Here is a 26,908-nt window from a genome sequence, read left to right as displayed (position 1 = left end):
GATTGAGAGTTTCAGTAAGAAATAAGAAACTAAGAAACAAGAACCAAGGATTCTGGGGAGATGGCAACAAAAGCATAGTTTTTCTGTCTCTCCAAATTGTCAAATAACAGTAGAGCAACTAGGTAGCAAAACCAAACACTGGGTGATAGGGTATCACTTCAGCCTAAAAGCACAAACAGTTATGAACACACTCTATACAACCACAAGACCTGGCTGGTATCACTATCTGTGTGGAAGGAAAAAGAAGGAAACAACAGTAGTGGAAGAAGCTGTCCGAAGTGCTTGAGAACAAAGGAACTCCCAAATAACCAATAGCTGTTCACTGGAAAGGATGATGACCAATTCGAGAACAGAAACTGAAATGGGAAAGATTTGTCACTCCAAAGGCCCAAGGAAGTTTGAGGGTGCTGTGCTCCCTTCTCACACTGAGGAGAAACTGCTGGAAGTAGAATCGAAATTGAGCAAGTTAGGGACAAGGGAAAGGAATGAGTGGGAGAGGAATTGAAAGCAAGCTACCATATTGTTTACCGCGGCACCAAAACAAGAAAAAGCTCTGTGAGGCTAAAAAATCTTTCCTAAATTCTGCCTCATTCAGAAGTTCAGGAAAATTAATTTCACATAAAGTAAGCAATAAAAAAAGTATCTTGGTTAATCTCATACAAAGTTAATAAAAAACAAAGAAATATAAAACGAAAGAGTAAAAGATGATTTTAATTCTGTCCTCCTTGTGTCCTCAAGAACCCAGAAGAAAGAAGGCAAATGAAATATAGAGAGGTTACATAAAAATTCTGTGGTCTCAAATTTTAATTGAAATATCAATATGCGCTCAGGGGCGCCTGGGTGACTCAGTTGGTTAAGCTTCCTACTTCAGCTCAGGTCATAAGGTTCGTGATTCAAGCCTCCCATCAGGCTCGCTGCTGTCAGCACAGAACCTGCTTCAGATCCTCTCTCTCTGCACCTCCCCTGCTTGCGCTCTCTCTTTTATTTTTTTAAATTTTTTTTTAACGTTTATTTATTTATTTTTGAGACAGAGAGAGACAGAGCATGAACAGGGGAGGGGCAGAGAGAGAGGGAGACACAGAATCTGAAACGGGCTCCAGGCTCTGAGCTGTCAGCACAGAGCCCGACGCGGGGCTCGAACTCACGGATCGTGAGATCATGACCTGAGCCGAAGTCGGACACTTAACCGACTGAGCCACCCAGGCACCCCGTGCTCTCTCTTTTAAATATAAACATTTAAAAAATTACATGAAGTGAATGAAAAATAGAGAATTAAAATTATTACCATTTTGCAACACCCATTAATGTATAGATATAAGTACGAAGGATCAGTGACTGCTAAGATCACAAAAAGAGATCATCAGATATTATGTGCCTCCTACGATTTTGCCAAGTACTACATATAGCCAGTCTTACCAAAGAGACTGAACCTGAGTCTGATTCATTCCTGGGGTCCATCTGCCAATTTGTAACAAATAAAAAAGACAAAGGAATATGTTGAACTGCACTGAGAAGATATGTATGTTAGCTCGAGTTGCCGTAACAAAATACAACAGACTTAGTGGCTTAGACCACAAAAATTTATTTCTCACAGTTTTGAAAGCTGGGAAGTCCAAGATCAAGGTGCTAGCAAGGTAGGTTTCCTCCTGAGGCCTCTTCTCCTGGCTTGTAAGCAGCCGCCATCTTGCTGTATGCTCACATGACCTCTTTTACACAAAGAGAGAAAGTAAGAGAAAGCAAGCTCTGTGGCGTCTCTTCTTTTTAAAAAAAATTTTTTTTTTCAACGTTTTTTATTTATTTTTGGGGCAGAGAGAAACAGAGCATGAACGGGGGAGGGGCAGAGAGAGAGAGGGAGACACAGAATCGGAAACAGGCTCCAGGCTCCGAGCCATCAGCCCAGAGCCCGACGCAGGGCTCGAACTCACGGACCGCGAGATCGTGACCTGGCTGAAGTCGGACGCTTAACCGACTGCACCACCCAGGCGCCCCATGTGGTGTCTCTTCTTATAAGAACACTAATTCTGTCAGAGCAGGGCCCCGCTTTTATGACTTCATGTTACCTTAGTTACTTCCTTTAGAGGCCTCATCTCCAAATACAGCCACACTAATGGGTAGGGCTTCGACATAAGAAGTTTGGAGAAACACAGGCATTCATTCTGTGAATACAATTAGCAAAATTCAGACTGTGACAAACCCTGTATTTCAAACAGCCTGGATTCTTTAACACATAATTTACGAGGGAATAAAAAAGGCTAGAAAAAAGAACCTGTTGGGGTGCCTGTGTGGCTCAGTAGGTTAAGCGTCCGACTTTGGCTCAGGTTGTGATTTCACAGTTTGTGAGTTTGAACTCCACATTGGACTCTGTGCTGGCAGCTCAGAGCTTGGAGCCTGCTTCGGATTCTGTGACTCCCTCTCTCTCTATCCCTCCCCTGCTCACACTCTGTCTCCCTCTGTCTCTCAAAAAATAAACATTAAAAAAAGAGAAAGGAACCTGTTGACTAAAAGAGATTCAAGAGACAAATCAAATTTATTTTAAATAAGCAGGAAGATAATTATCCTGGGATGCACATTTGGGTTATAAAACAGTTTTTTAAACACAAGGAATGGAAAGTGACTGTTAATGGATACAAGAAGGGAGGGGGCATGAAAATGCTCTGGAATTAGATAGTGATGATGGTTGCAGAACTTTGTGAAAATGCTAAAAACCACAGAACTGTAAACTTTTTAAAGTGGGTGAATTTTATGATCTAGAAACTATATCAGTAAAAATGATAAACATGTACATGCAAATGGAAAACTACAAGGAAATGATAACTGGAAAAGTTAGAGTAATGGTTACATGCTGGGAGAATTGTAATAGTTATGAGGCAAATAGAAGGGACTTCTGTGACAGTTGGCCAAGTTCCACCTTTTATCTGACTGGTCAACCTTACACTAATTTCTTAAGGTATTTATATTTGGTTTGTTTGGCTTTCTGTGCCTCTGTTCTGTTTACAATAAAAAGATTTTTTTCAAAAACTAAATAAATTCTAAAGCCGAAAAGTACAGTAGCTGAAATGGATAATTCACTAGGTGGACTTTACAGTCCAATTGGAGGCAGAAGTCAAGTGAACTTGAAGAGAAATAGAAATTATCCAGTCTGAAGAGCAGAAATATACTGTAGAAGAATGAACAAAACCTCAGAGACCTATGAGATATTTTCAAGCCATCTAACATACATCTAATTAGAGCCCCAGAAATTGAAGAGCGAATGTGTCAGAAAAAACCTTTGAAGAAATAATGGCCAAAATCTTCCCAAGTGTGGTGAAACACAACTTATAGATGTGAATTACATTATTGACCACCTTGATTGTATTGACATTTGTCCAACTTGTACAGCTCAGATTTATGTATTTTAGTGTATATAAAATTTACACTAAAAATAGAACTATTAATGGGGTACCTGGGTGGCTCAGTCCAACTCTTGATTTCGACTCAGGTCGTGATCTCACTGTTTGTGGGTTCCAGGCCTATGTCAGGCTCTGTGCTGGCAGTGTGAACCCTGCTTGAGATTCTCTCCCTCTCTCTCTCTCTCTCTCTCTCTCTCTCTCTGCTCCTCCCCTGCTTGTTCTGTCTCTTTCAAAATAAATAAACTTTTAAAAAAAGAACTATTTGGGGCGCCTGGGTGGCGCAGTCGGTTAAGCGTCCGACTTCAGCCAGGTCACGATCTCATGGTCCGTGAGTTCGAGCCCCGCGTCAGGCTCTGGGCTGATGGCTCGGAGCCTGGAGCCTGTTTCCGATTCTGTGTCTCCCTCTCTCTCTGCCCCTCCCCCGTTCATGATCTGTCTCTCTCTGTCCCAAAAATAAATAAAAAACGTTGAAAAAAAAAATTTTTTTTTTAAAATAAAAAAAAAAAAAAGAACTATTAAGGGGCACCTGGTGGCTCAGTTTGTTAAGCATCTGACTCTTGGTTTTGTTTGGCTCCAGTCATGATCTCAGGATTCATGAGTTCAAGCCCTGTGTCAATTAGAGCCTCCTTTGGATTCTCTGTCTTTGCCCCTCCCCTACTTGTACGTGGGTGCATCCTTCACGCTTTCTCTCTCTCTCTCTCTCTCTCAAAAATAAGTAAAATAAACAAACAAATAAATAAATAAATAAATAAATAAATAAATAAGAACTATTAAAAACTCTTTAGAAATACTGCGGGGGTTGGAGTGTAGGCAGCCTCATAGTGACACAAATATAACATGTTGCTCATGGCCGAACTTGGATTTGGTATGTAGATGTTCATTATACTCATTATATTGTTAAATTTAACCATTCTTATTAGGGGACATTTAAAGTTTATCTACAGTGAAGATTTTTATATACTCAGCTTTCTTTGAATTTCAAATATTTTCTCTTTTTTTCAATATATGAAATTTATTGTCAAATTGGTTTCCATACAACACCCAGTGCTCATCCCAAAAGGTACGCTCCTCAATACCCATCACTCACCCTCCCCTCCCTCCCACCCCCCATCCACCCTCAGTTTGTTCTCAGTTTTTAAGAGTCTCTTATGCTTTGGCTCTCTCCCACTCTAACCTCTTTTTTTTTTTTCCTTCCCCTCCCCTATGGGTTTCTGTTAAGTTTCTCAGGATCCACATAAGAGTGAAACCATATGGTATCTGTCTTTCTCTGTATGGCTTATTTCACTTAGCATCACACTCTCCAGTTCCATCCATGTTGCTACAAAGGGCCATATTTCATTCTTTCTCATTGCCGCGTAGTACTCCATTGTGCATATAAACCACAATTTCTTTATCCATTCATCAGTGGATGGACATTTAGGCTCTTTCCATAATTTGGCTATTGTTGAGAATGCTGCTATAAACATTGGGGTACAAGGGCCCCTATGCATCAGTACTCCCGTATCCCTTGGGTAAATTCCTAGCAGTGCTACTGCCGGGTCATAGGGTAGGTCTATTTTTAATTTTTTGAGGAACCTCCACACTGTTTTCCAGAGTGGCTGCACCAATATGCATTCCCACCAACAGCGCAAGAGGGTTCCCGTTTCTCCACATCCTCCCCAGCATCTATAGTCTCCTGATTTGTTCATTTTGGCCACTCTGACTGGCGTGAGGTGATATCTGAGTGTGGTTTTGATTTGTATTTCCCTGATGAGGAGCGACGTTGAGCATCTTTTCATGTGCCTGTTGGCCATCCGGATGTCTTCTTTAGAGAAGTGTCTATTTGTGTTTTCTGTCCATTTCTTCACGGGTTATTTGTTTTTTGTCAAATATTTTCTTAGGATGGATTCTTAGCACAGAATTATAAGCTCAAATTTTATGAATATTTTTATTAAAACCTTTGACTTAATCAGCTATACTAATTTACACTCCCCATCAGCAGTGTAGAAAATACATATCATACACCGCACCAGCTTAATTTTTTCTCGTTTTTCTCCATGATTGCTAAAGAAATTATTATTCTAAGGATACCTAGTAGCCAGAGTATCTACTAGTTTATCTCATGACGTAGGTTTTACCTACAAGAAGTGGATTCCTAGGCTTTGTTTTCTTTTGCTTTTTAAATGTTCATTTATTTTGAGAGAGAGAGAGAGCACATGGTGAGAGTGGAGGAGAAGCAGAGAAAGAGGGAGAGAGAGAATCCTAAGCAGGTTCCACACCAACAGCACATGAGCCCAACCTGGGGCTCGAACTCAGGAACTGTGAGATCATGACCTGAGCCAAAACCAAGAGTCAGAGATGCTTAGCCAACTGAGCCACCCAAGCACCCTTTGTGTGTGTGTGTGTGTGTGTGTGTGTGTGTGTGTGTGTGTGTTTAAAGTGGTAAAAAAAAAAAAAAAATGGAAAGGATCAAGTTGAGGCTGGTCTGACCCTCCAGATGCATTCATGGCTGACTTTATCTGCTAGCCTCACCTCATGTATATCTGCTGATCGTTTACAGGAGAGGCTGTTGCTGCCCCAGCTTGAAGAGTTATTGTTCTTCCTGTTGAGTGTCTAGGTCACAATTAAGGTCCTGTCAGTACTGATATATTGATACTGATTAGGTATCAACAATGCCCCATCATCAGCACCTTGGAGTTTTTCCTAATCAGACTTGGAAGCAAACTTCCTGCAATATCAGATTATTCCAAATGTGAGTTCTTTGGTTTTCCTGTCCCCAGATTCACAGCACCTCAGGCAGAACTCTATGAAGCTGTTCTAGAGATTCAGAGAGATTGTCTGACGCTCTGCTCCCCTGGGACAAGCTTGGAGAACATCTACAGCTTGATGCTGACACTGATAGCCCAGAAGCTTAAGGAGTTGGGGATTGTGAAGAACATTAAGGAAAATAATGCCTTCAAGGTATGGCCCCTCTTTTGACCTCGGCTCTCAAGAACACCTGATGTGCTGCTGGGTTTCAGCCTCTAGAAAACTAATTAGATTTAAAAACGGTCTTTGTGATTCTTCATCTAGAAGAGGTTAGATTGAACATGGATTAAAACAAAAGGAGTCAGTACTTATTTCTTCCAGAAGATGGCAGCACATTCTAGATCGTTGCATCCTGTATAAGTAGCTCAGTGGGCAGAAAATATAAAATGAAGGCTGATGCAGACAGAATGGAAAAGGACACAAAAAGGATAAAAGGTTAACTCTCAGTCCTTTTGTGGTGATTTTGAAAAGTACAAATCATGGGGGAGGGTGTTTGTTGCTTCAGTGACATTGGTGAGACTAACAATATCCCCAAGGGCCACGTCTTTGGTGAATTTCATCTGTAGCCAAAATGTAATAATATTCAGTAAAAATGTAAAACCTTAGCTGTAAATTAAGATGCCAGGTGGCCACACCAAACAGACCATTAAGGCATCTCATCTCCAAGTTTAGGCTGCCAGGATTTCTTTTATCAATAGGAAAGACGCTATAAATTCCTCCTGCTGCTGCAGCCAACAAATCTAATTAACAGATAGGAATATCCAAGCCGGTAAATGCCTAATAATTACTGTGTTAATTTAATGTCCTGTGCCTACTCCACAAGTTGCTGTGAGATATTCAGTCTCCAGAGCAGGCTTTCTGAGAGGGACTTGTGAACATTGAAAAGAGAACTATTCTAACATAATCATCCTCCCTCCACCCTGAAAAGAGTTTCATTTACTGTAGTCATTGCTGGGTTACCCAAGTCAGCATGTATGTAGTATATCAAATAGTGGGAATGGAAACTTGGACGCATTTGAATGCCATCAGCAGAATTGCATTTAAGAGGTAGCAGTTTATCGGGTCTCTTAGGCATTAACCAGAGGACAGGTTAAACCTAAGTGGCAGAACCAGGGGGGAGGTATTAACACATATCTCACTGATCGATACATGCGCAGCTTTCCCCTTAAGGGGTCATTGCCCTAATAACACTGTGGTGATTATCTTTTCCAGACTGCTCGAAAATACTGCCCTCATCACGTTGGCCATTACCTCGGGATGGATGTCCACGACACCCCTGACATGCCCCGTTCCCTCCCTCTACAGCCTGGTATGGTAATCACAGTAGAGCCAGGTAAGGGCGGGTGCAGGCCCTGATCCCGTGGGACACATGACACTATCAGGTAGAAAGGTAAATGTTGCTTAGTTTTACCTGAACCAACATAATTAAATTAGGAGAGACAGGAAAATGGATCTCTTCAGTGTAGAAGGGAATTTTATTTTAGATTTTCCTTGAGCTTTCCTATTTAACATCACACAATTTGTTTCATTTGACTTCTCCAGTAAACAACAGATGGAGACTGCTTTCTATAAGTAGATATTAAGAAATAAATCTTTTTTTAGACCCTGCCTTTCCCGGGGCCAATTTCTACTCGTCTCCTGTTTAGTGGTGGGATGCTCACGCGTCTGAAGCCACAGGTGCTTTCCTTCAGAGAGCTGCTCTGCTTCTTGGTGTCCAGGTCCTTTGTCCCAAGTTTGACAGGAAGCTGGCAATCTAATGGCTCCCCGGCTTGAACGATCCTGGGCAGTGGACAGAATTCCACAGAAAAGTGGTGGTCACAGTGGAGTGTAAGGATTGATGTTACAAGAGGGATTTTTGGTTTTGTTTTTTGTTTTTAATTTTTAGAGGGTGGGGGGGAGGGAGAGAGAGAGAGAGAGAGAGAGAGAGAGAGAGAGAGAACCTTAAGCAGGCTCCATGTTCAGCTCAGAGCCCATGGGGCTTGATCCCACAAGTCTGGGATCATGACCTGAGTCAAAATCAAGAGTCAGATGCTCAACCGACTGAGTCACCCAGGCACCCCAAAAGTGATTTAAAAAAATGTGTTGTTGTTGTTTGAGAAGGTGGGGGGGGAGCAGAGAAAGAAGGGGACAGAGGATCCGAAGCGGGCTCTGTGTGGAAAGCGGAGAGCCCATTGCAGGGCTTGAACCCACGAACCATGAAATCATGACCTGAGCTGAAGACAGACGTGTAACTGACTGAGCCTCCCCGACGCCCCCCCAAAAAATTTTTAATGTTTATTTATTTTTGAGCGACACAGAGTGTGAGCAGGGGAGGGGCAAAGAGTACTGGAGACACAGAATATGAAACAGGCTTCAGGCTCTGAGCTGTCAGCACAGAGCCCCATACAGGGCTCAAACTCATGAGCCGTGAAATCTTGACCTCAGCCGAAGTCAGACACTTAATTAACCAGCTGAGCCACCCAGGTGCCCCCCAAGAGTGATTTTTATTTTTATTTTTTTTATTTTATTTTGTTATTTTTTTTTGGGACAGAGAGAGACAGAGCATGAACGGGGGAGGGGCAGAGAGAGAGGGAGACACAGAATCGGAAACAGGCTCCAGGCTCCGAGCCATCAGCCCAGAGCCCGACGCGGGGCTCGAACTCACGGACCGCGAGATCGTGACCTGGCTGAAGTCGGACGCTTAACCGACTGCGCCACCCAGGCGCCCCAAGAGTGATTTTTAAATAATGATGCTGTTTTTGTCAAGAAAATGTATTTCAACAATAGATTTCAAGTGTTTTCATCTCTAAAGTATATAAATTATAGTTGGGACCCGACTTTATAGTACCCAGTCACATGTTGCTATTATGTATGCCTTATGTATTATTCAGTATAGTCTGGTTGGTACATGGGTGCTTCCTTAGACTTTGAATACATTTTCCTTCGCTGATCTTTTTCTTTTTATCCCAGGGCAGCATCTGTGAGTATAGTGGAGGGAGTTTCCAGTTTCTTAAATATGAAAAGACCTGTTCTTATCTTACTTCATGATTAGAAAGGGGACTCTTAGAATTGTCCAAATGTCTGTTAAAGTCTTCCTGTTTCTCTCTTACTCTCCATTGTGTACATCAGTTATATTTACGGCTTATTGGAAAGAGCTTACTTGAGTTTTTCTAGTTTATGGTTGTTCAGGCTAATAATCTCAAAATAAGTGTTTTTCATATATTTTAAAATACTTTATGTCCTTATTTTAGCAAAGTTCCCTTTCGGGAGGGAAAGAATGCATTGATATCATCTACTGGTTTCTGGCATATATTGACATACTCAAAAGTAACTTTAGTGGCCTGCTTGAACCACTAGAATATGACAGAATCATGATCACTATTATCACGGTCACGTGGCGCCTGTAGTCTGGTTCACAAAACTAGAGTAATAGTTCTAGTAATGATAGCCAACATTTATTGACCATTATGTGCCACACACTTTTATGTGTATTATCTGAGTTAATATCCAAAATTCTAGGTAGATACTGTTAGGATCCCAGTTCTACAGATGAATTGTAACACAGAGAGGTTAACTTACTTATCCCAAATCATCCACTTACTGCCATTTATGAACAGCACATTCTTTTTTCTACTTTTCAGGCATTTATATTCCAGAGGATGACAGAGATGCCCCAGAGAAGTTTCGTGGTCTTGGTGTACGGATTGAAGATGATGTAGTGGTGACTCAGGACTCACCTCTCATCCTTTCTGCAGATTGTCCCAAAGAAATGAATGACATAGAACAGATATGCAGCAGGGCCTCTTGACCCTCACTGCAGCCCACGTGCAGCTCAGGTTCAAAGGGGGTGTTTGTTCGCATCTGTGCGCATGTCCTGAGTGTGTGTGTCTCTGTGTGCACATTTATACACATGTTCTGTTTGGGAGTGTGGCAACTGTATGAATGTATGTAATTGTGTGTGATCTTTCTTTGTTGTAAGTATCTAGAAATCTGGAAAATTGAATTTTTGAACTGGATGTTACTACAACTTCAGTAACATTAACTCTGTACAGTTAATGACCAAGGCAGTTTGAATTTCTAAATGTAAAGAAAAATCGTGGTTACATATCTCCATGCATTCCAGTTAACACAATTAAATACACAGAAACTTTTCTCCTTCTCTCCAGGTCTTTCCCTTTCTGTACTTTGGCTAAGATCTACCTAATGTCATAAGATGTTTATGATGCTTGTATTTTGAGCTAACCACCAGTGTCTCTGCCTATACTAAAAACCACCTGTCAGTGATTGTGGGTGGCTAGTACATACCTTCCATAACTCCTGTCCATTTTTTCCAGATCCTACGTCTCTACTGGAGCCATATGAGCCCTTGTGGGCATTGGTGTCCTGCAGTCCCACCATTCAGCTCTAATCCAGATTCTAGCAACACTAACTATTAAAACAGTTTTGAGTTGTTCTTGCTATTTGGCTGCTTATGGCCTGGAAGATGTTTAGACTCTTGATAAGGGAAGAGATGGAAGAGAAAGAAAAACATATATGTGTCTTCTGTAGATCTAGACCTCTGTCCATCTGTTCTCAGGCTGAAGATGATTCCTATCCCAGGCATCCATGCTTTCTTGATAGATTCTTAGTGCACTGACCCTTATGGCACACCCTAGAAGCTGCCGCCCCGGGGAAAAGGTAGATCCTCTCCTTAACCCTCTTGAAGTCAGAGGAATGGCACCCACGTTTCAGAGAGATGCTCCTGTTACAATTCTGTAGTTTCCTCTAGTGCAAAATGCGGAACTCACCAAGAGTTCACCAAGAACATCCTGTGATCCTTTCATTTCTCTAATATTAGCCCTGGAAGGGCAGTAGGAAGGAGTCATATTTCCCTCAACACGGCACTGGCTGCAGTCATACAAGAACTCAGTTTGCAGAATGAACAGGGCTAGATTGTCACAGGTGGTTTATTTGGGAGCTTCTGTCCTAGAACTAGTGTGTTCACCTCCTTTAAACCTGGATATGGCCCAAGATGTACAGAACCTGCTGGTCGTTAGAGCGTAAAGTCAAGGGATTTTAAGAAAGAAACAGGCGAGGGGATTAACACTTGGTGTTAGATATTTGCTCGTCTTACCAGGAAAACCCAAGGTACACAGCCAAAAGCAGACACCCGGCATCATTGGGGGACAAAGATCATGTTATAAATCAGTGATACACACGGTGTCCTGCCAGTGCTCACCCTCGAATGCTTGGCCCTGCTAAGCAGCTGTGGGAATGGATGGCCACACAGCCGGAGTCTCATCCCCGGGCCTGTCCTCCCCCCTCCCTCCAACTTCTCAGCCCTGTGCTACTTTCTAAAAGAAGGGGACTGAAAATAAATCCACAACTTCTCACCCTCTGGGCTTCTGTGGCCCCAACAACCCTTTCCTTGGATTGAGTTTCCTTTGTTCATTTACAATACTGAAATAAGGAATTTCCTTTTCTGGCTATAAATCGTTTTCAGTAGTCTTCAACTTTCTAAGTAAAAGCCCAGTGACTTTTATGTATAGCGTCATACCTGGACATGAAACAGACTTCTGGTTAGAACCTAGTCAAGTTCTGCAGCTGTCGCGAGCCACAGAATGGCTGTTGCAGAATTCTTCTGGTGATTTTTAGTCCCTGGCCCAAGTATATTGTCCTTTGAGTCCCAGATTAACTTCAGTAGCTAAGCATCGGATCAGACTGTCAGCACCATCAAGAGCTGGCCTAGTGTTTCTGGGCCGCCTGATATATTCAGGATTTGTTAAGCAGATAGTGGTGCACAGTGCAAGAATCTCACACATTCTTAGCCACACCACAGACATGCCCCACATTTCCTCCATGTCGAAGTCTCATACACCAGCCTCTCCGAATGAAAACCTTAATTCTCAGAAATCCTTCAAATGTTACACTAGGATTTTTCTCCCTCAGTTGAAGAGAGATGGTTGGGTCATTGATGATGCATACCATCTAAATGAAGGAAGCACTTCCAGATAGCCTCTGCCACATCCTTTTGTGTGTTTGTCTCAGGAACTGCTGTTTTTCTTCATACTCAACAAACAGACTGTTTAAAACACAGTCTGTTTAAAACACAGGAGTAGAAATACTGGAGTAGAAACCCTCCTCTTTCCATAGTCCTCATATCCAAATTAGGAAGGTACTCCTCATGAGATGACTTAAAGTTCTCTTTGTGTCTTCTTTTAAAACTTGGTTATTTTTTCACTAAGCTTTGTAACAAGGTCAGAAAGGGAAAAATCCTACCATAGACATTATATCTTAATTTGAGATAAAGATTCATAAAATAAGAAAACCCAAGATAAAGACATTGTAACTCATTAAAATAGGAAAATTGAGCTGTTATATTTTTCAAAGCTTAGATAACCAACACCCTCCTTTAGCTTTCTTGATAATACAAAGATTACAGATCTGATGTAGGAGTGCTGGCTCCCCTTCCCCCATGTCTGTGTGAGAGATCACAAGTAAGGCATGGGGACTGCCCACCAGGTCAGCGGTGACCTCAGAGTCCTTTGGAACACTGTGTTTCCAATAACCGCTACCAATAAAACAAAGTTGGGATCTGAGTCAGAACCAGTCTGCCACCCCTCAGTTGGCATATGATCAACAATAATGTAGTATGTGTGTGTGAGTGTTAGAAAATAAGTGAGGACCCAGGGTGGTGGCAGCATAAAGGACCCTCTTGGAAGAGGTTTTTATGATGTTATTTTTTTTTTTTTTTTTTTTTTTTAATTTTAGTTTCCTGAGGTGGGAATCTGTCACCTAAAACTTAAGCTGATAGGGTTATATTTTAAGCCTGGGAAAATATACTTCAAGCTGAAGTGTTTAATGTTCCTAATATAATGAGAAAGTGAATGCATCATTAATGCTAATGTTTAATGAGAGCAGAATTCCGTTGTCACAAAGCATGTGGGTCCTCCTGACTGTTCTTAACCTCTGCCTAAGTGTCACTGAGGAACTTGGCGTGAGCATCAGTATTGCTCAGATCAGGGGTCCCCACTGAAATCAAGGCCTTACAGGGTGTGTTCAATGAGGATCTGAGAGAGCTGCAGGCTTTGTTAGCATTTCTTAATGCTTTGTATGACTTTTGTGCAATTATACAAGTTCAGTTTGAACAGAACGCTGTTACTTTTTAAGGCTCTATCCACTGAAAATAGGTATGTCATTTCCCAACAAGGGAAAAGCATTTATTACTATCATTTAAAAAATAAACCATATAACAGTGTGTGGCGTGTATGTGTTATTTTCACATCTAGAGTTTATAGCTTTAAATGTGAGAACGTTTTGTTTTACAAAATGTCTTATAAAGAGGCACACCTGGCTGGCTCAGTCAGTAGAGTGTGCGACTCTTGATCTCAGGGCTGTGAGTTCAAGCCCCACATTGGGCGTAGAAATTACTTAAATAAATACATATTTAAAAATATATAATTTAGGAACACCTGGGTGGTTCAATCAGTTACATGTCCGACTCTTGATTTTGGCTCATGTCATTACCTCACAGTCGTAAGATCAAGCCCCACATTGGGCATCGGGCCCCTGTCCTGGGCGTGGAACCTGGGTGGGATTCTCTCTCTCTATCTCTATCTCTCTCTCTCTCTCTCTCTCTCTCTCTCTCTCTCTCTCTGCCCCTCCCCTGAATAAATAAATAAAAATTTTAAAAATATATACAGAGTATTAGCTGCTGTCACAAAATCATGATTTAGACTTGAGATGATCTTATCAGAGGGGGGAAATGAATGGATTAGATCCAGCCAATTAAAGGATTGACTCAAGTATCTAATGTATAACATGGTGACTATAACTGATAATGCCATATTGTGTAATAGAAATGTGCTGAGAGAGTAGAACACAAATGTTCTCACCAAAAGAAGTGGGGGGGAAATAAATATGTGAGTTGATTGATACATGTGTTAATTAACCAGATGGGGGGACATCCTTTCACAATGTGTATATCAAGTCATCATGATGTACACTTTAAATATCTTACAATTTGGTTAGTTACACCTCAAGAAAGCTAGGGGGAAAAGGTTGACTCTCCACAAAACTGACCCATAGGTCTCCAGACAGCCCCGGTACCACTCAAGACTATAAACTTTGGCCATGAGCATTTTATGAAGGATGAATTTTGTAGGGAAGTAATACCAGTGTGCAAAGTTGTAAATTTGTGAACTTTCTCAGCCATGGAAAGAGCCATAAATGTGGCCATTTCTTCCTAGTAGGAATCCTCTTTAAAATCTGAAGCTTTCTGGCTGGCTCAGTCAGTAGAGCATACGACTCTTGATCTTGGGGTTGTAAGTTTGAGCCCTGTGATAGGTGTAGAGATTACTTAAAATCTCTAAAAAAAATTTTTTTTAATCCTTAAATAAAATCTGAGGTTTTCTGTAAAGCGTGCCTCCAAACATTTTTCACATACTGGCATACATAAAAAGATATTTGTGAGGGGGTCCCTGGCTGGCTCAACTGGTGGGGCATGTGACTCTTGATCTCGGGGTTGTGAGTTTGAATCCCACATGTGGTATAGAGATTACTTAAAAATAAAATTTTCGGGGCGCCTGGGTGGCGCAGTCGGTTAAGCGTCCGACTTCAGCCAGGTCACGATCTCGCTGTCCGTGAGTTCGAGCCCCGCGTCAGGCTCTGGGCTGATGGCTCGGAGCCTGGAGCCTGTTTCCGATTCTGTGTCTCCCTCTCTCTCTGCCCCTCCCCCGTTCATGCTCTGTCTCCCTCTGTCCCAAAAATAAATTTAAAAAAAACGTTGAAAAAAAAAATTAAAAAGAAAAATAAATAAAAAAAATAAATAAATAAAATTTTCTGGAGCGCCTGGATGGCTCAGTCGGTTAAGTGTCCTACTTTGTCTCAGGTCATGATCTCATAGTTTGTGAGTTCAAACCCCATATTGGTCTCTGTGCTGACAGCTCAGAACCTGGAGCCTGCTTCGGATCCTGTGTCTCCCTGTCTCTCTGCCCCTCCCCTGCTCACACTCTGTTTCTCTCTCTCTCTCTCTCTCTCTCTCTCTCTCTCTCTCTGAAATAAACATTTAAAAAATTAAAAATAGGGGCACCTGGGTGGCTCAGTCGGTTGAACGTCTGACTTCGGCTCAGGTCATGATCTTATAGTTCGTGGGTTCGGGCCCCACATTGGGCTCTGTGCTGACAGCTCAGAGCCTGGAGCCTGCTTCGGATTCTGTGTCTCCCTCTCTCTCTGCCCCTCCCCCACTCACACTCTGTCTCTCTCTGTGTCTCAAACATAAATAAATGTAAAAAAAATTTTAATTAAAAAAATAAAACATTAAAAATAAAATCTAAAAGAATTTTTTTTTGTGTGGCACAATGGAATAAACGAGGGGACTTAGGAATGTAGACATGTGACTTCGAGAAAAAAAATTCGTTCTATATCCTTTATACAATTATGATGAGAAAAATAATATGTACAAAGTTTTATAGAAATTTTTAAATTTATATAACAGTTCTAAGAAATGATTTTTAAAATGTCAATAGGGGCGCCTGGGTGGCTCAGTCGGTTAAGCGTCCGACTTTGGCTCAGGTCACAATCTCACAGTTCGTGAGTTTGAGCCCTGCGTCGGGCTCTGTGCTGACAGCTCAGAGCCTGGAGCCTGCTTCACATTCTGTGTCTCCCTCTCTCTCTGCCCCTTCCTGCTCATGCTGTGTCTCTCTCTGTCTCAAAAATAAATAAACATTTAAAAAAATTAAAAATAAAATAAAATAAAATGTCAATAGAAGACTTAAGTCACTTGTGGGAACATGACTTTTTTTGATAACAGTCTGAGATCCTACACACAGTTCCTAATCCAGACTTTATAGTGATAGTATCTTCAGATTCTTCATAATCACCATCATACAAGAAATTTATGTGCACAAATATGTCACAAAAAATTTAAAACCATTTTTATAATCGTTTAAAATTTATGATTGTTGGCTCAGTCAGTTGAGGGTCTGACTCTTGATTTCAACTCAGTTCATGATACCAGGGTCGTGGGATCCAGTCCCACGTCAGGCTCCACGCTGAGCATGGAACCTGCCGAAGATTCTCTCTCTACCCGCCCTGTGCTACTCTCCCCCACTAGCACATGCTCTCTCTCTGAAAGAAAGAAAGAAAGAAAGAAAGAAAGAAAGAAAGAAAGAAAGTAAGTTATGGTTGAACTGATGATAAATGAGATGTAGTATATCCATACGGTGAAATATTATTCGACCATAAAAAGAAATGTACTGATACATGCTACAGCACAGCTGAATCTCGAAAACATTATGCTAAGTGAAAGAAGCCAGACTCAAAAGGCACATAATGCATGACTTCGTTTATATAAAATGTCCAGAATAGGCAAATGCATGTAGCCAGAAAGTAGATTAGTGGTTGCGAGGGCCTGGGGGTAGAGGGAAACGGAGAGTGACTGCTAATAGAGTTTCTTTTTCACATGTTGGAAATAGTCTGGAATTAGAAGGTGATGGTAGATGCACAGCTGCGAGCATGCTAAAATACCTTGAATTGTATACTCTTAAAGGGAATTTTATGGTATTTGAATTAAATCTCAATGATTTACAAAGGAAATTAAATTTAAAGACTCCAACTCCTTTCATTGACAAATGTGATATTTCTTATAACGTGGACTTCAAACTGAAATCAGTCACATCAAATATTTCAAGATGATGAAGCTATAATTCACAGAAGGTACATGTGTTTTTTTAGAACAGTCATCCTGGGGGTGCCTGGGTGGCTCAGTCGGTTAAGTATCCAACTTCAGCTCAGCTCGTGATCTCACAGTTTACCAGTTCAAGCCCCACATCGGGCTCTCTGCCATCAGCACAGAGTCTGCTTTAGATCCTCTGTCTCCCTTTCTCTCTGCCCCTCTCCCTCTCATTCTCTCTGTCTCTCTTTCAAAATAAATAAACTTTAAAAAAAAAAAAAGAAAGAACAACCACTCTGCCCATGGCTTTGACCACAAAGGTCAGAGGTTTTCCATGTATGTGAAGCAGAAAGCCGGGCTGTCCCGAGCTATACCTGCAAGGATCCTTAGCCCCATCTTCAGCCCCCATTCCTCGCATGGCTAGCAGCACCGCGGGTACCTGAAACATCAGATGCTATAGCAACACCATGGCCCCCTTGTCTTTGATGAGCAATAGCACACTCAGCAGCTGCTGCCGAAGTGAATGACCAAGTGGTGGCACCCCTCCTTGGCCAGATTTCAGTGAGTCCAGGACTCCTAGTGACCAGGTGACCGGTAATGGAGCTCTAGCTACTCCAAGTTCCATCCATCTGGCCATCCTGGGGAGGGTGGAGATCAGTATCTCCCAGCACACTGATTTCAAGGCACATCACGCAGGGTATTTAAAATTGTAATACCTAGGAGCGCTTGGGTGGCTCAGTCGGTTAAGCATCCAACTTTGGCTCAGGTCATGATCTCATGGTTTATGGGTTTGAGCCCCACGTCAGGTTCTGTGCTGACAGCTCAGAGCCTGGAGCCTGCTTCAGATTCTATGTCTCCTTCTGTCTCTGCTCCTCTCCCACTTGTGCTCTGTCTCTCACTCTCTCAAAAGTAAGTGAACATTAAAAATAAATAAAATTGTAAAACCTAGAATTGTGCTGACTGGAGCTTACCTTGGACATAAGAATTTGTAGCACTATGTAAATATTGATCCAGATTCGCACCAGTTTGTAAAGCCTCGTGGTTCTGGTTAGTCGCTACTAAATGCGATCTTTTCTTAGGAAAGTTGAGATTGGGAAGCCTACAGTAATATATCAAAAATGTTTTTAAAACCAGTCATCTTGAAAACGTTATTCAATGTTTCATTGCTCAGTATTTGGCTATGCTGTCTACTCTTGTCACAGATTAAAATCTCTAATAGAGGCTCCTGGCTGGCTCAATCAGTAGAACATGCGACTCTTGATCTCAGAATCGTGAGTTTGAGCCCCACGTCGGGTGTAGAGTTTACTGAAATAAAAAAAAATAAATAAATCTCTAATAAACTATAGCCAATCCTTGCACTAATTATAATCTGGGCAGTGGGCTATACATTACATGCGAATGATTCTATTTTACAGTAGGGATCGCTATGCATAGTAAATTGCACCTGACATTGCATAACATAGAGCAGGCATAGGGTCCACCTGCAGAGGCCTGAAAGAATATGCTCTTGACAAAGGTATTTATAAGAGTATGGTGGTTCCTCAAAAAGTTAAACAGAGCTACCATTTGACCCAGCAATTCCACCTCTGAGTATGTACTCAAAAGAACTGAAAGCAGGGACTCAAACATATTTGTATACTCATGTTCATTGCAGCATCATTCACAATAGCCAAACAGTGGAAACAACCCAAATGTCCATCAGCGGAAGACGGGATAAACAAAATGCGACATATACACACAACGGAATATTCAACTTTTTAAAAATGTAGCTCTCATACATAGCTACAACATGGATGGACCTTTAAGAACTTATATTAAGTGAAATAAGCCAGATTTAAAAAAGGACCAATATTGTATGATTCTGCTTATATGAAGTGCCTACAGCAGTCAAATTCATAGAGACAGAAAGTAGAATGCTGGTTGCCTGGGTCTTGGGGGAGGGACGAATGGGGAGTGATTGTCTAATGGGGACAGAGTCTGGTAAGGGAAGATGATAAAGTTCTGGAGAACTGGAGAACCATCTGGTGACGGTTGCACAACCATGAGAATATACCTAAAGGCACTGAACTGCACACTTAAAGAGGTTTGAATGGTAAATTGTATATTTATCACAATAAAAAAAAAATCTTAACTAGAAAAAGAACTATATTAGCATGGGGGCAAGGGGAAGAGGAGAGCCAAAGGCAGACTGAGTTTGACAGTATTTATGTAATTAAACTCTTCGCAAATTTGCACATCATTCTCTGCAGGGGCCAGGCTAATCTTCCCCGTATCGTTCTGGTTTTAGTGTACTTGCTGCCAAAGCGGGCACCGGTACTTAAGTAATTAAAATAAGAATTGATAAAATGCTAAATCGCTATCACCAAATAACAGGAGTTTATAATCCCTTGGTCCCTGCAATAATCAGACGATCAGTCTGAAGTGTCGTGTGTATTTTGAGGTACCTATTTTTAAAAAGATATACCCAGGTGAGTGTTAGCAAGAAATAGTGTCATAAAAAGCGGTTGAAAGAGTGGGGCTGTTTTGAGTGGAGTAGAGAAAGGTAAGGGGAACATGATGGCTAGCTAGCTCTGAATATCTGAAAAGCTATCATGTAAAACATTTTATTTTATGCCGCTCCATTAGGCAGAACCAGAACCTAACACTCTCATAGAATCAGAATTTTAGAGGTAAAAAGGGGGTTAGTGAATTTGTCCAAGCCCCTTACAGATGGAGTGAGGTGAGGGCGGTCAGGTTCACAAAGACGGTCCCTAGCTCCAGGATCAGATGCGGGTTCCCACAGCCCATTCCCAACCATTTCCATTCTCTTCCAGACTTCAGTACCTTTGCCTCCTCAAAATTGGCCCCATATGTTCCCTTCCGTTTGCAAGGAAAATAGCACCTCACTGTGGGCTCTCTCCTTCACCCGCTCCTGACTCTCTTCTGCCTGTGCCCTTGGTCCCCTCACTCTCAGTGTCCTCGGTGACTCCAGCCCCCAACAGTGCTCCTGCCTCTTCCCCAGAGACATTTCCTCAGCCTGCGACAATCCACAGGTGGATGTCTTTTTCAGTGTCACTCCGCCTCTCTAGACTGTACTATTTTGTTATGCTGTTGTCCTCGCATCTCATGAGCCACCCAGTGGGATTCACTGCTAAGCTATGACTACTGTTCTGAAACCAACGTTGCTGACGAAAGACGTTATCACGCTTTGCCTCTAGGGTCTGAGGGGCATGTATATCCGTCGGAATCCAGTCAGGAAAATAGAAATTACTCTAAATATTCAAAACAGAAAATGTAATATCAGGAATTGGTCTCATAGGAGCCCCAAGAGCAGGACAATGGCATCTGAGGCCTCCCAAAGACTGGCAATGGCTGGAAGCTTCCCTCTCAAGTCAGCTGCAGAAGCTGGGCCACAGAAGGCCTGCCTGCTGGTGAGGCGACATCACAGACTCAGCCCCTGCCGGGGATGCCTCTGGACAGGACAAAAAGGAAGGGAAAGTAAACTCCCTCCCTCTAGGCCACCCCCTCTCCCCTCCCCTCGCCCCTCCCCCACTCCTCCTCTCCCTTCCCTCCTTCACCTCTCCCTCTACTCCTCCCTCCTCTCACTTCTCACCCTCCCTCCCCTTCTCTCCTCCCCCTCCCCTCCGTTGTCCCCCCTCCCCATTCCCTGTCTTCTAATACTTCCTCTCCCCTCCCTTCTCTCCTCCCCTCTACCCCTCCCCCCTCCTCTGTCCTGCCTCTTTTACCTGTCCTCTCCCCCCTCCCCTCTCCCTCCCCCTCCCTTCCTCTTCCTTTCTCCCCCTCCCCACTCCTTTCCCCACCCCTCCCTTCCAACCCTCCTCTTTCCCCTCCCTTTCCCCCCCACCTTTCCTCCTCCCCTCTCCTCTCCCCCTCCCCTTCCTTTTAACCCTTCCCTCTTCTCCCCTTCCTCTCCCCCTCCCTCTCCCCCGTCTCCTCCCTCGCCTTCTCTTTCCTCCCCCTTCCCCTCCTTCTCCCCTCCTCCCTCTCTCTCCTCCTCTCCCCTTCTCCCTTTTCACCCTTACCCCTCTGCTCCCTCTACCCCTCCCTCTACCCTTCTTTCCTTCCTCCCCCTCCCCCTCACCTCTCACCAGTGCCTCCCACTGGCTGAGCCAGAAGCCAGCTGACACTGACCTCCAGATCAGTCCTGCCCCCACCCCATGACATGAAACAACAGAAAAAGGGTGAGGAACATATCTGAAGGCCAACAGATTTTGTCATTTTATGAGTGCACAAATGATGAAGTTACACAGTGAGTATATAAACCCTCTTCCAACAAAACCCACATGTCTTTTTTTAATATGCAAGACCAGAGTATATATGTAAAGATCTCCTAATACAGAAGATAGCAAAGTTTGATACCATTCTAACTAAAATTTAATGTATGGGTGCTGAGGTGACTCAGTTGGTTGAGCGTCTGACTCTTGATTTCGGCTCAGTCATGATCCCAGGGTCATGGGATCAAGCCATGCGTGGGGCTCTGTGCTGGCCATGGGGCCTGCTTGGTATTCTCTCTCTCTCTCTCTCTCTCTCTCTCTGCCTCTCTCCTCCACTCGTGCTCTCTCTCTCTCTCAAAAAAAGAAACTTTAACTTCTAAAAATTGACAGCTTTTCCACCATTTTATTGTTTTACATCAAGTTGCTATTTGATGGAACACACCTTACAAAGGTTAACTTGCAAAAGGTCATACTGAAAATGAAGTAAGGTCTGTTTTGCCTTTCTTCCAGGAATGCTCATAGCAGCTTTATTTGTAACAGCTCCAAATGGGAAACAATCAGGACATTCATCGACAGGTGAAGGGACTAACATATAAATGTACGACCATACAATGGAATACAACTCAGTGGTAAAAATGGATGAACTATTGATGAACGCCGCAGCATGCATAAGTCTCAAGGTAATTATGCTGAAGGAAAGAAGTCAGACCGAAGCAAGAGTACATATATACTGTATGGTTCCATTTACATAAATTCTGGAAAATTCAAGCTAATCTACAATGACCAAAGCAGATTCAGTGGCCACCCGGAAGCAAGTGGAGGATGAAGAGGGATGAGAGGGAGGGAATCACAAAGGGCACGAAGACATTTTTGAGGGCGATGCACATGTTTGCGATCCTTTTTTTTGCTCAGCTTCTCTTTAATAGATAAGCTTAACATGGGTGGCAAATTTTAATAGAGTAGAAAGCCTTCACTATATATCATCTACATTTAAAGTGTATTCATCTTTATGAAGAGAGAAGTTCCAAGACTAACGTGCACTGAAAATGAGAAATTTAAGAAATTGGCTAAACTGCTAGTTTATTAAAGTTGTTTCACCTGGTGGTTACAGTTTGTTAAATCAGTTATATATTGGTTTGAGAGCAATTGGTCTTGATAAAATTATCCAAAATAAAGACTTATAAGATAAGTGGGCTTTAAAAGAATACCATACTCCTAAAAATACCAATTTTTATCTTTTAGGAATTGGCCGAATGTAAATACATGTATTACATTATATGTTTGTCTATCTAGTTTATTTCTCATAATAGTTTTTGAAAACTATCACCATAACAGAGGTTATTTCACGGAGGGACTTATGTAGTGAAGCAAAGCCATCAAGCACCCATAAACATATGACATCTATCACGAGTACCTGTTCATATACCTTCTCTCTGTCACCTTATCCGATCACCACCCTCAAAAAAGTTGTCATTTCCATAATGAATTCCCGAACTATCAGGCTTACCAAACTTTAGCGCTCTTCCTACCCCACACCCTACTCCACCACACACACACACACACACACACACACGTTATTAAAAATCAGTACATGCCTTAAGCAACCTTGAAGAATGTAAAATCTGTCATTCTGATATCAAGTAGCTCTTTATTTTTTTTTAACGTTTATTTATTTTTGAGACAGAGAGAGACAGAGCATGAACAGGGAAGGGTCAGAGAGAGGGAGACACAGAATCTGAAACAGGCTCCAGGCTCTGAGCTGTCAGCACAGAACCCGACATGGGGCTCGAACTCACAGACCCGCGAGATCATGACCTGATCCGAAGTCGGCCGCTTAGCCGACTGAGCCACCCAGGCGCCCCTCAAGTAGCTCTTTAAAAACTTTAGTAAGCATAAGCTCACATGGAGTGTTTAGTATTTAATGCAGATTTTCATGCCTACTCTTAGAACTTCCAATTTCATGGTTCTAGGTGAGGAATCAGTATTTTGATCTTTCATCTTTGACATTATAATTATTATGTGTTGTGGTGTGGACCTCCTTGGGTTCACTTTCTTTGGAACTCTCTCTGCATCCTGAACCTGGATGTCTGTTTCCTTCCCCACGTTATTTCTTCAAATAAGTTTTCTGCCCCCTTCTCTCTCCCTTCTCCTTCTGGGACCCCCATAATGTGAGTGTTTGTTCGCCTGATGTCGTCCAACACATGCCTTAGCCTTTTCTCATTTTTTAAAATTCTATTTTCTTTTTGCTCTTCAGCTTGGGTGCTTCCCATCACCCTGTCTTCCAGGTTGTTGATCTGTTTGTCTGCATCTTGATTCCCTCCAGCATGTTTTTCATTCCAGTTATTGTATTCTTCAGCTCTGATTCATTCTTTTTTGTTTTCTATCTCTTTGTTGAAGTTCTCACTAAGTTCTTTCCCTCTTCTCTCCAGTCTGGTGAGCATCTTTAGGACCATTACTTTGAACTCTTTATCAGGTAGTTTGTTTATCTCCTTTTCATTTAGTTCTTTTTCTGAGGTTTTCCCTATTCTTTGGTTTGGAGCATATTCCTCTGTCTCCTCATTTTGCTTGACTTTCTGTGTTTGTTTCTGTGAATCAGGTGGAACAGCTAATTCCCCTAAACTTAATAGAATGATCTTGTGTAGGGTCATCCCCTGTGTACACTGCATGCCTGGTGACTTTGACTGGCTGGCTAGAGATGCGGCTGGTGTGGGCTGGGGGTCCCAGGGCACTCTGTGCTGGGGCTGCCCTGGTGGGATGGCCAGAGCTGAAGGCGTGTGGGCCGGGGTAGTCCCAGGACTCTTGGCACAGAGGGCACACTGGCAAGACAGCTGAAGCCAAAGCAGGCACAGACTGGAGGTGTTCTGTGGCTCTCTGCATTGTGGGCACACTGGGAGGACAGCTGAGGCTGAAGTGTCCCAGGACACTCCACATAAGAGCACCCTGGTGGAGAGGCTAGAGTGGAGGCAAGCATGGGCCAGGGTGTCCCAGGGCGCTCTGCTCCAGCAGTGCCCAGGCAAGTCATCTGGGGCTGAAGTGGTGCAGACGTGGAGTGTTCCAAGGTGCTCTCACCTTTGTCACCTTGGTGAGATGCCTGCAGCTCTAGTGGGCACTGACCAGGGGCATCCCGCTGTGCACTGCACCGGGGCCACCTCGGTTGGACGTTGGGCCGATGTGGGCTAGGAGCCCAGGGCTCACCGAGGCAGTAGGCTGGCTCGGGCACCCAGACCCTGCTCTCATCCACACTATCAAAATGGAGGGGGATGTAAACCATAGCACTTGCCGGCCTCTCTGACCCAGAGAGTGTTCCAGCAGCTCCCCCACCATTTGGTAGGGTTCTTGGGATGGACCTTTATATTCTAGTTGCTATTTTATTTTACTCTCATTATTTTTAAATAGGCTCCATGCCCAACGTAGGGCTTGAACTCATGACCCTGAGATCAAGGGCCACATGCTCTACTGACTCAGCCAACCACACGATACTCTTCTAGTTGCTGCTTTATTTTTTTTAATGTTTATTTATTTTTGAAAGAGAGAGAGAGAGAGACAGAGAACAAATAGGGGAGGGGCAGAGGGAGAGGGAGACCCAGAATCCGAAGGAGGCTCCAGGCTCTGAGCTGTCAGCACAGAGCCCGACTCGGGGCTCGAACTCACGAACTGTGAGATTGTGACCTGGGCCGAAGTCGGAGGCTTAACCGACTGAGCCACCCAGGCGCCCCTCTAGTTGCTGTTTTAAACCACTTTTTTTTTTTCTGTGCCCCGGGGTGTCCAGGGCTCACTGAAGCTGCAGCCTGTGCAGCAGGAGCTCTGCTCCTGTCTCAAGGTGGAGGGAGATTGTGAACCACAGCACTCCCCAGCACCCCCAACCCGCACCCCCACCCCCACTCCAGAATACGGTCCAGCAGCTCCCCAAAGTGTGGCACGGTTCTAGGGCTGAATCCTTTATATTCTAGTTGCTTTTTCAAACCATGGCTTTGAACCTGCTCTTAGTCGCTCTCTACTAGAGAACTACCCCACGGCGGTTCTCAGGGTTCAGGGTGGGGGTTCCCTTCGTTACCGTGTGCCTGTCTCTCTCCCTATTCTCAGTGTGGTCTTTCTATATTTTGCTGTGCGGAAGCTGTTCAGTCAGCCCTCACTTCTTCTTCAGGAAGAATTGCTCTGTAAATAGGTGTGGATTTGGTGTGTTCGTGGAGGAAGTGAGTTCAAGGTCTTCCTCAGTCACCATCTTGGACTGAAACTCACAAAATAGGTTCTTGACTGAGTTCCTTCTCAGTTTCTTCCCCGCTGTTCTGGAACCATTTAGAATCCATCTTAGATCTGATTCAGGTCCTCAGCAACCAATTTGACCATGTTCACCTAAAGCATTTGTGGATAGCCAAAACACTCTCTGGTAAACTAATATACATCCAAGCAGCATCTTCTGAGTGACTTCAATTACTTATGTATAAAAATATACGTGAAGAGGGTTAGTGACATCTGTAACCCTAAATAAAAAGTAATTGCCAATTCTCTTATTTTTACCTTGGAATTTTTTATGGGATGATATCATTTTATGTCAAGATTATACTCCAGGAAAATTCCACATTATAGCAAAGAAGGGAATTATTTTTATAGAAATTAATATAAAAAGTCTAGCTGCATTTCCAGACAGCTAGTCCCAAACATTCCGATCTATTACTTATACAGATTGTCCCCAAACTCTTTGAATGACACGTTCATTCCTAATTTTAAAATGTGGATTCTGGGGGCCCCTGGGTGGCTCAGTCAGTTAAGCATCTGACTTCAGCTCAGGCCATGATCTCACATCACAGTTCATGAGGTTGAGCCCCACATCCGGCTCGCTGCTGTCAGCCTGTCAGTGCAGAGCTTGCTTTGGATCCTCTGTCCGCCTCTCAGTCTGCCTCTCCCCCATTTCCTCTCTCTCTCTCTCTCTCTCTCTCTCTCAATAAATAAATAAATAAATAAATAAAACATTAAAATGTTGATTCTGGGCTCAAGAGGAGAGTATACAGATATTCTCGGTACTTCCCCAAAGATGACTACTCAAGTGTAGTCTTTGACCAGAGGGAATTAGGCAAGAGGTGAGGACACAGCTAAAGTCAAGAGCCAAGGTGGGCAACCCCAGATCCATATCCAGGAGACAGCAGCTGAGTGGGTGCGAGAACATGCAGTTGACAGAGAGTCTCAAGTCCTCCCTCTTTTTTCAAGACAGTGAAGAGTGTCCATTTCTCTCTGCAATAAATCTTAGCCTTGAGAATCTCACAGTAACACATGTAAGCACTACATAACTACAAAATGCATAACTTAGAGCAAAATTATCCTAAATAAACGTGTCAGTGCAAAAGGGAACAACATAGAAAGGGTCAACATGGAACTCTATAGTTTTGTTTTGTTCTGTTTTGTTTTAAATAATGCATACGGTTGTGTATCTCTGCTGGCCAAAGAGAGAGGGAGTTCAGATGTGTACTACTCGTCAACAGAAAGAAGCCTGCCTGCAATTGAAATTTTGCTTTGGGTGAAATATGTGAGGGCAGCTCGGGGCTGGCTGGGCAGATGCATGAACTGCTAAGGGGAGGTGTACTCCCGCCCAGTGCCCTGTACTGCAGACACTGGGGCCCAGGCCCATACTCATCGTCACTCATTCAACTTCGCTGAGCTTCGACTGAGCTAGGTGCCAGGGTGAAGAGGGGAAACAGTCCCTGCCCTCGAAGAGTTCTTAGTCTATAAGACACTTGCATGGAAAGCATTATAATGCAATAAAACATTGTAACAGAGTTGCAGAGGCAGTACAGGGAGGAAGGCATGAGCTGCATTTGAGAAGGGACTCAGGGGGCGCCTGGGTGGCTCAGTCGGTTGAGCGTCCGACTCTTGGTTTCAGCTCAGGTCATAAT

General features: G+C 43.1%; 1 protein-coding gene and 1 non-coding gene across 7 annotated transcripts in view; one reads left to right on the top strand and one right to left on the bottom strand.

Annotated features, from left to right (window-relative positions):
- The window catches only part of XPNPEP3 (X-prolyl aminopeptidase 3), a 78,092-nt gene extending 64,700 nt beyond the window's left edge, over nt 1–13,392 (top strand). For 5 of the 6 annotated variants that reach the window (XM_058682121.1, XM_058682123.1, XM_058682124.1 and 2 more), the window contains 3 exons: nt 6,149–6,329; nt 7,389–7,509; nt 9,797–13,392. In XM_058682121.1, coding sequence (XP_058538104.1) covers nt 6,149–6,329; nt 7,389–7,509; nt 9,797–9,963 — 469 coding nt within the window. In that variant the 3' untranslated portion in view covers nt 9,964–13,392. The remainder of the gene's footprint in view (nt 1–6,148; nt 6,330–7,388; nt 7,510–9,796) is intronic. The other variant, XM_058682122.1, reaches the window with a different exon arrangement.
- Nucleotides 13,393–19,011: 5,619 nt separating this feature from the next.
- LOC131484180 (U6 spliceosomal RNA) lies at nt 19,012–19,113 on the bottom strand. The gene has a single exon (XR_009248083.1). It is a non-coding gene; the product is annotated as a U6 spliceosomal RNA (small nuclear RNA).
- Between the last annotated feature and the right edge of the window lie 7,795 nt (nt 19,114–26,908).

The sequence above is a fragment of the Neofelis nebulosa genome, chromosome 8, assembly GCF_028018385.1.
Source record: "Neofelis nebulosa isolate mNeoNeb1 chromosome 8, mNeoNeb1.pri, whole genome shotgun sequence".
Taxonomy (NCBI): Eukaryota; Metazoa; Chordata; class Mammalia; order Carnivora; family Felidae; genus Neofelis; species Neofelis nebulosa.
Note: the sequence above shows the minus strand (reverse complement) of the source record. Positions and strands in the feature narration are given on the sequence as shown.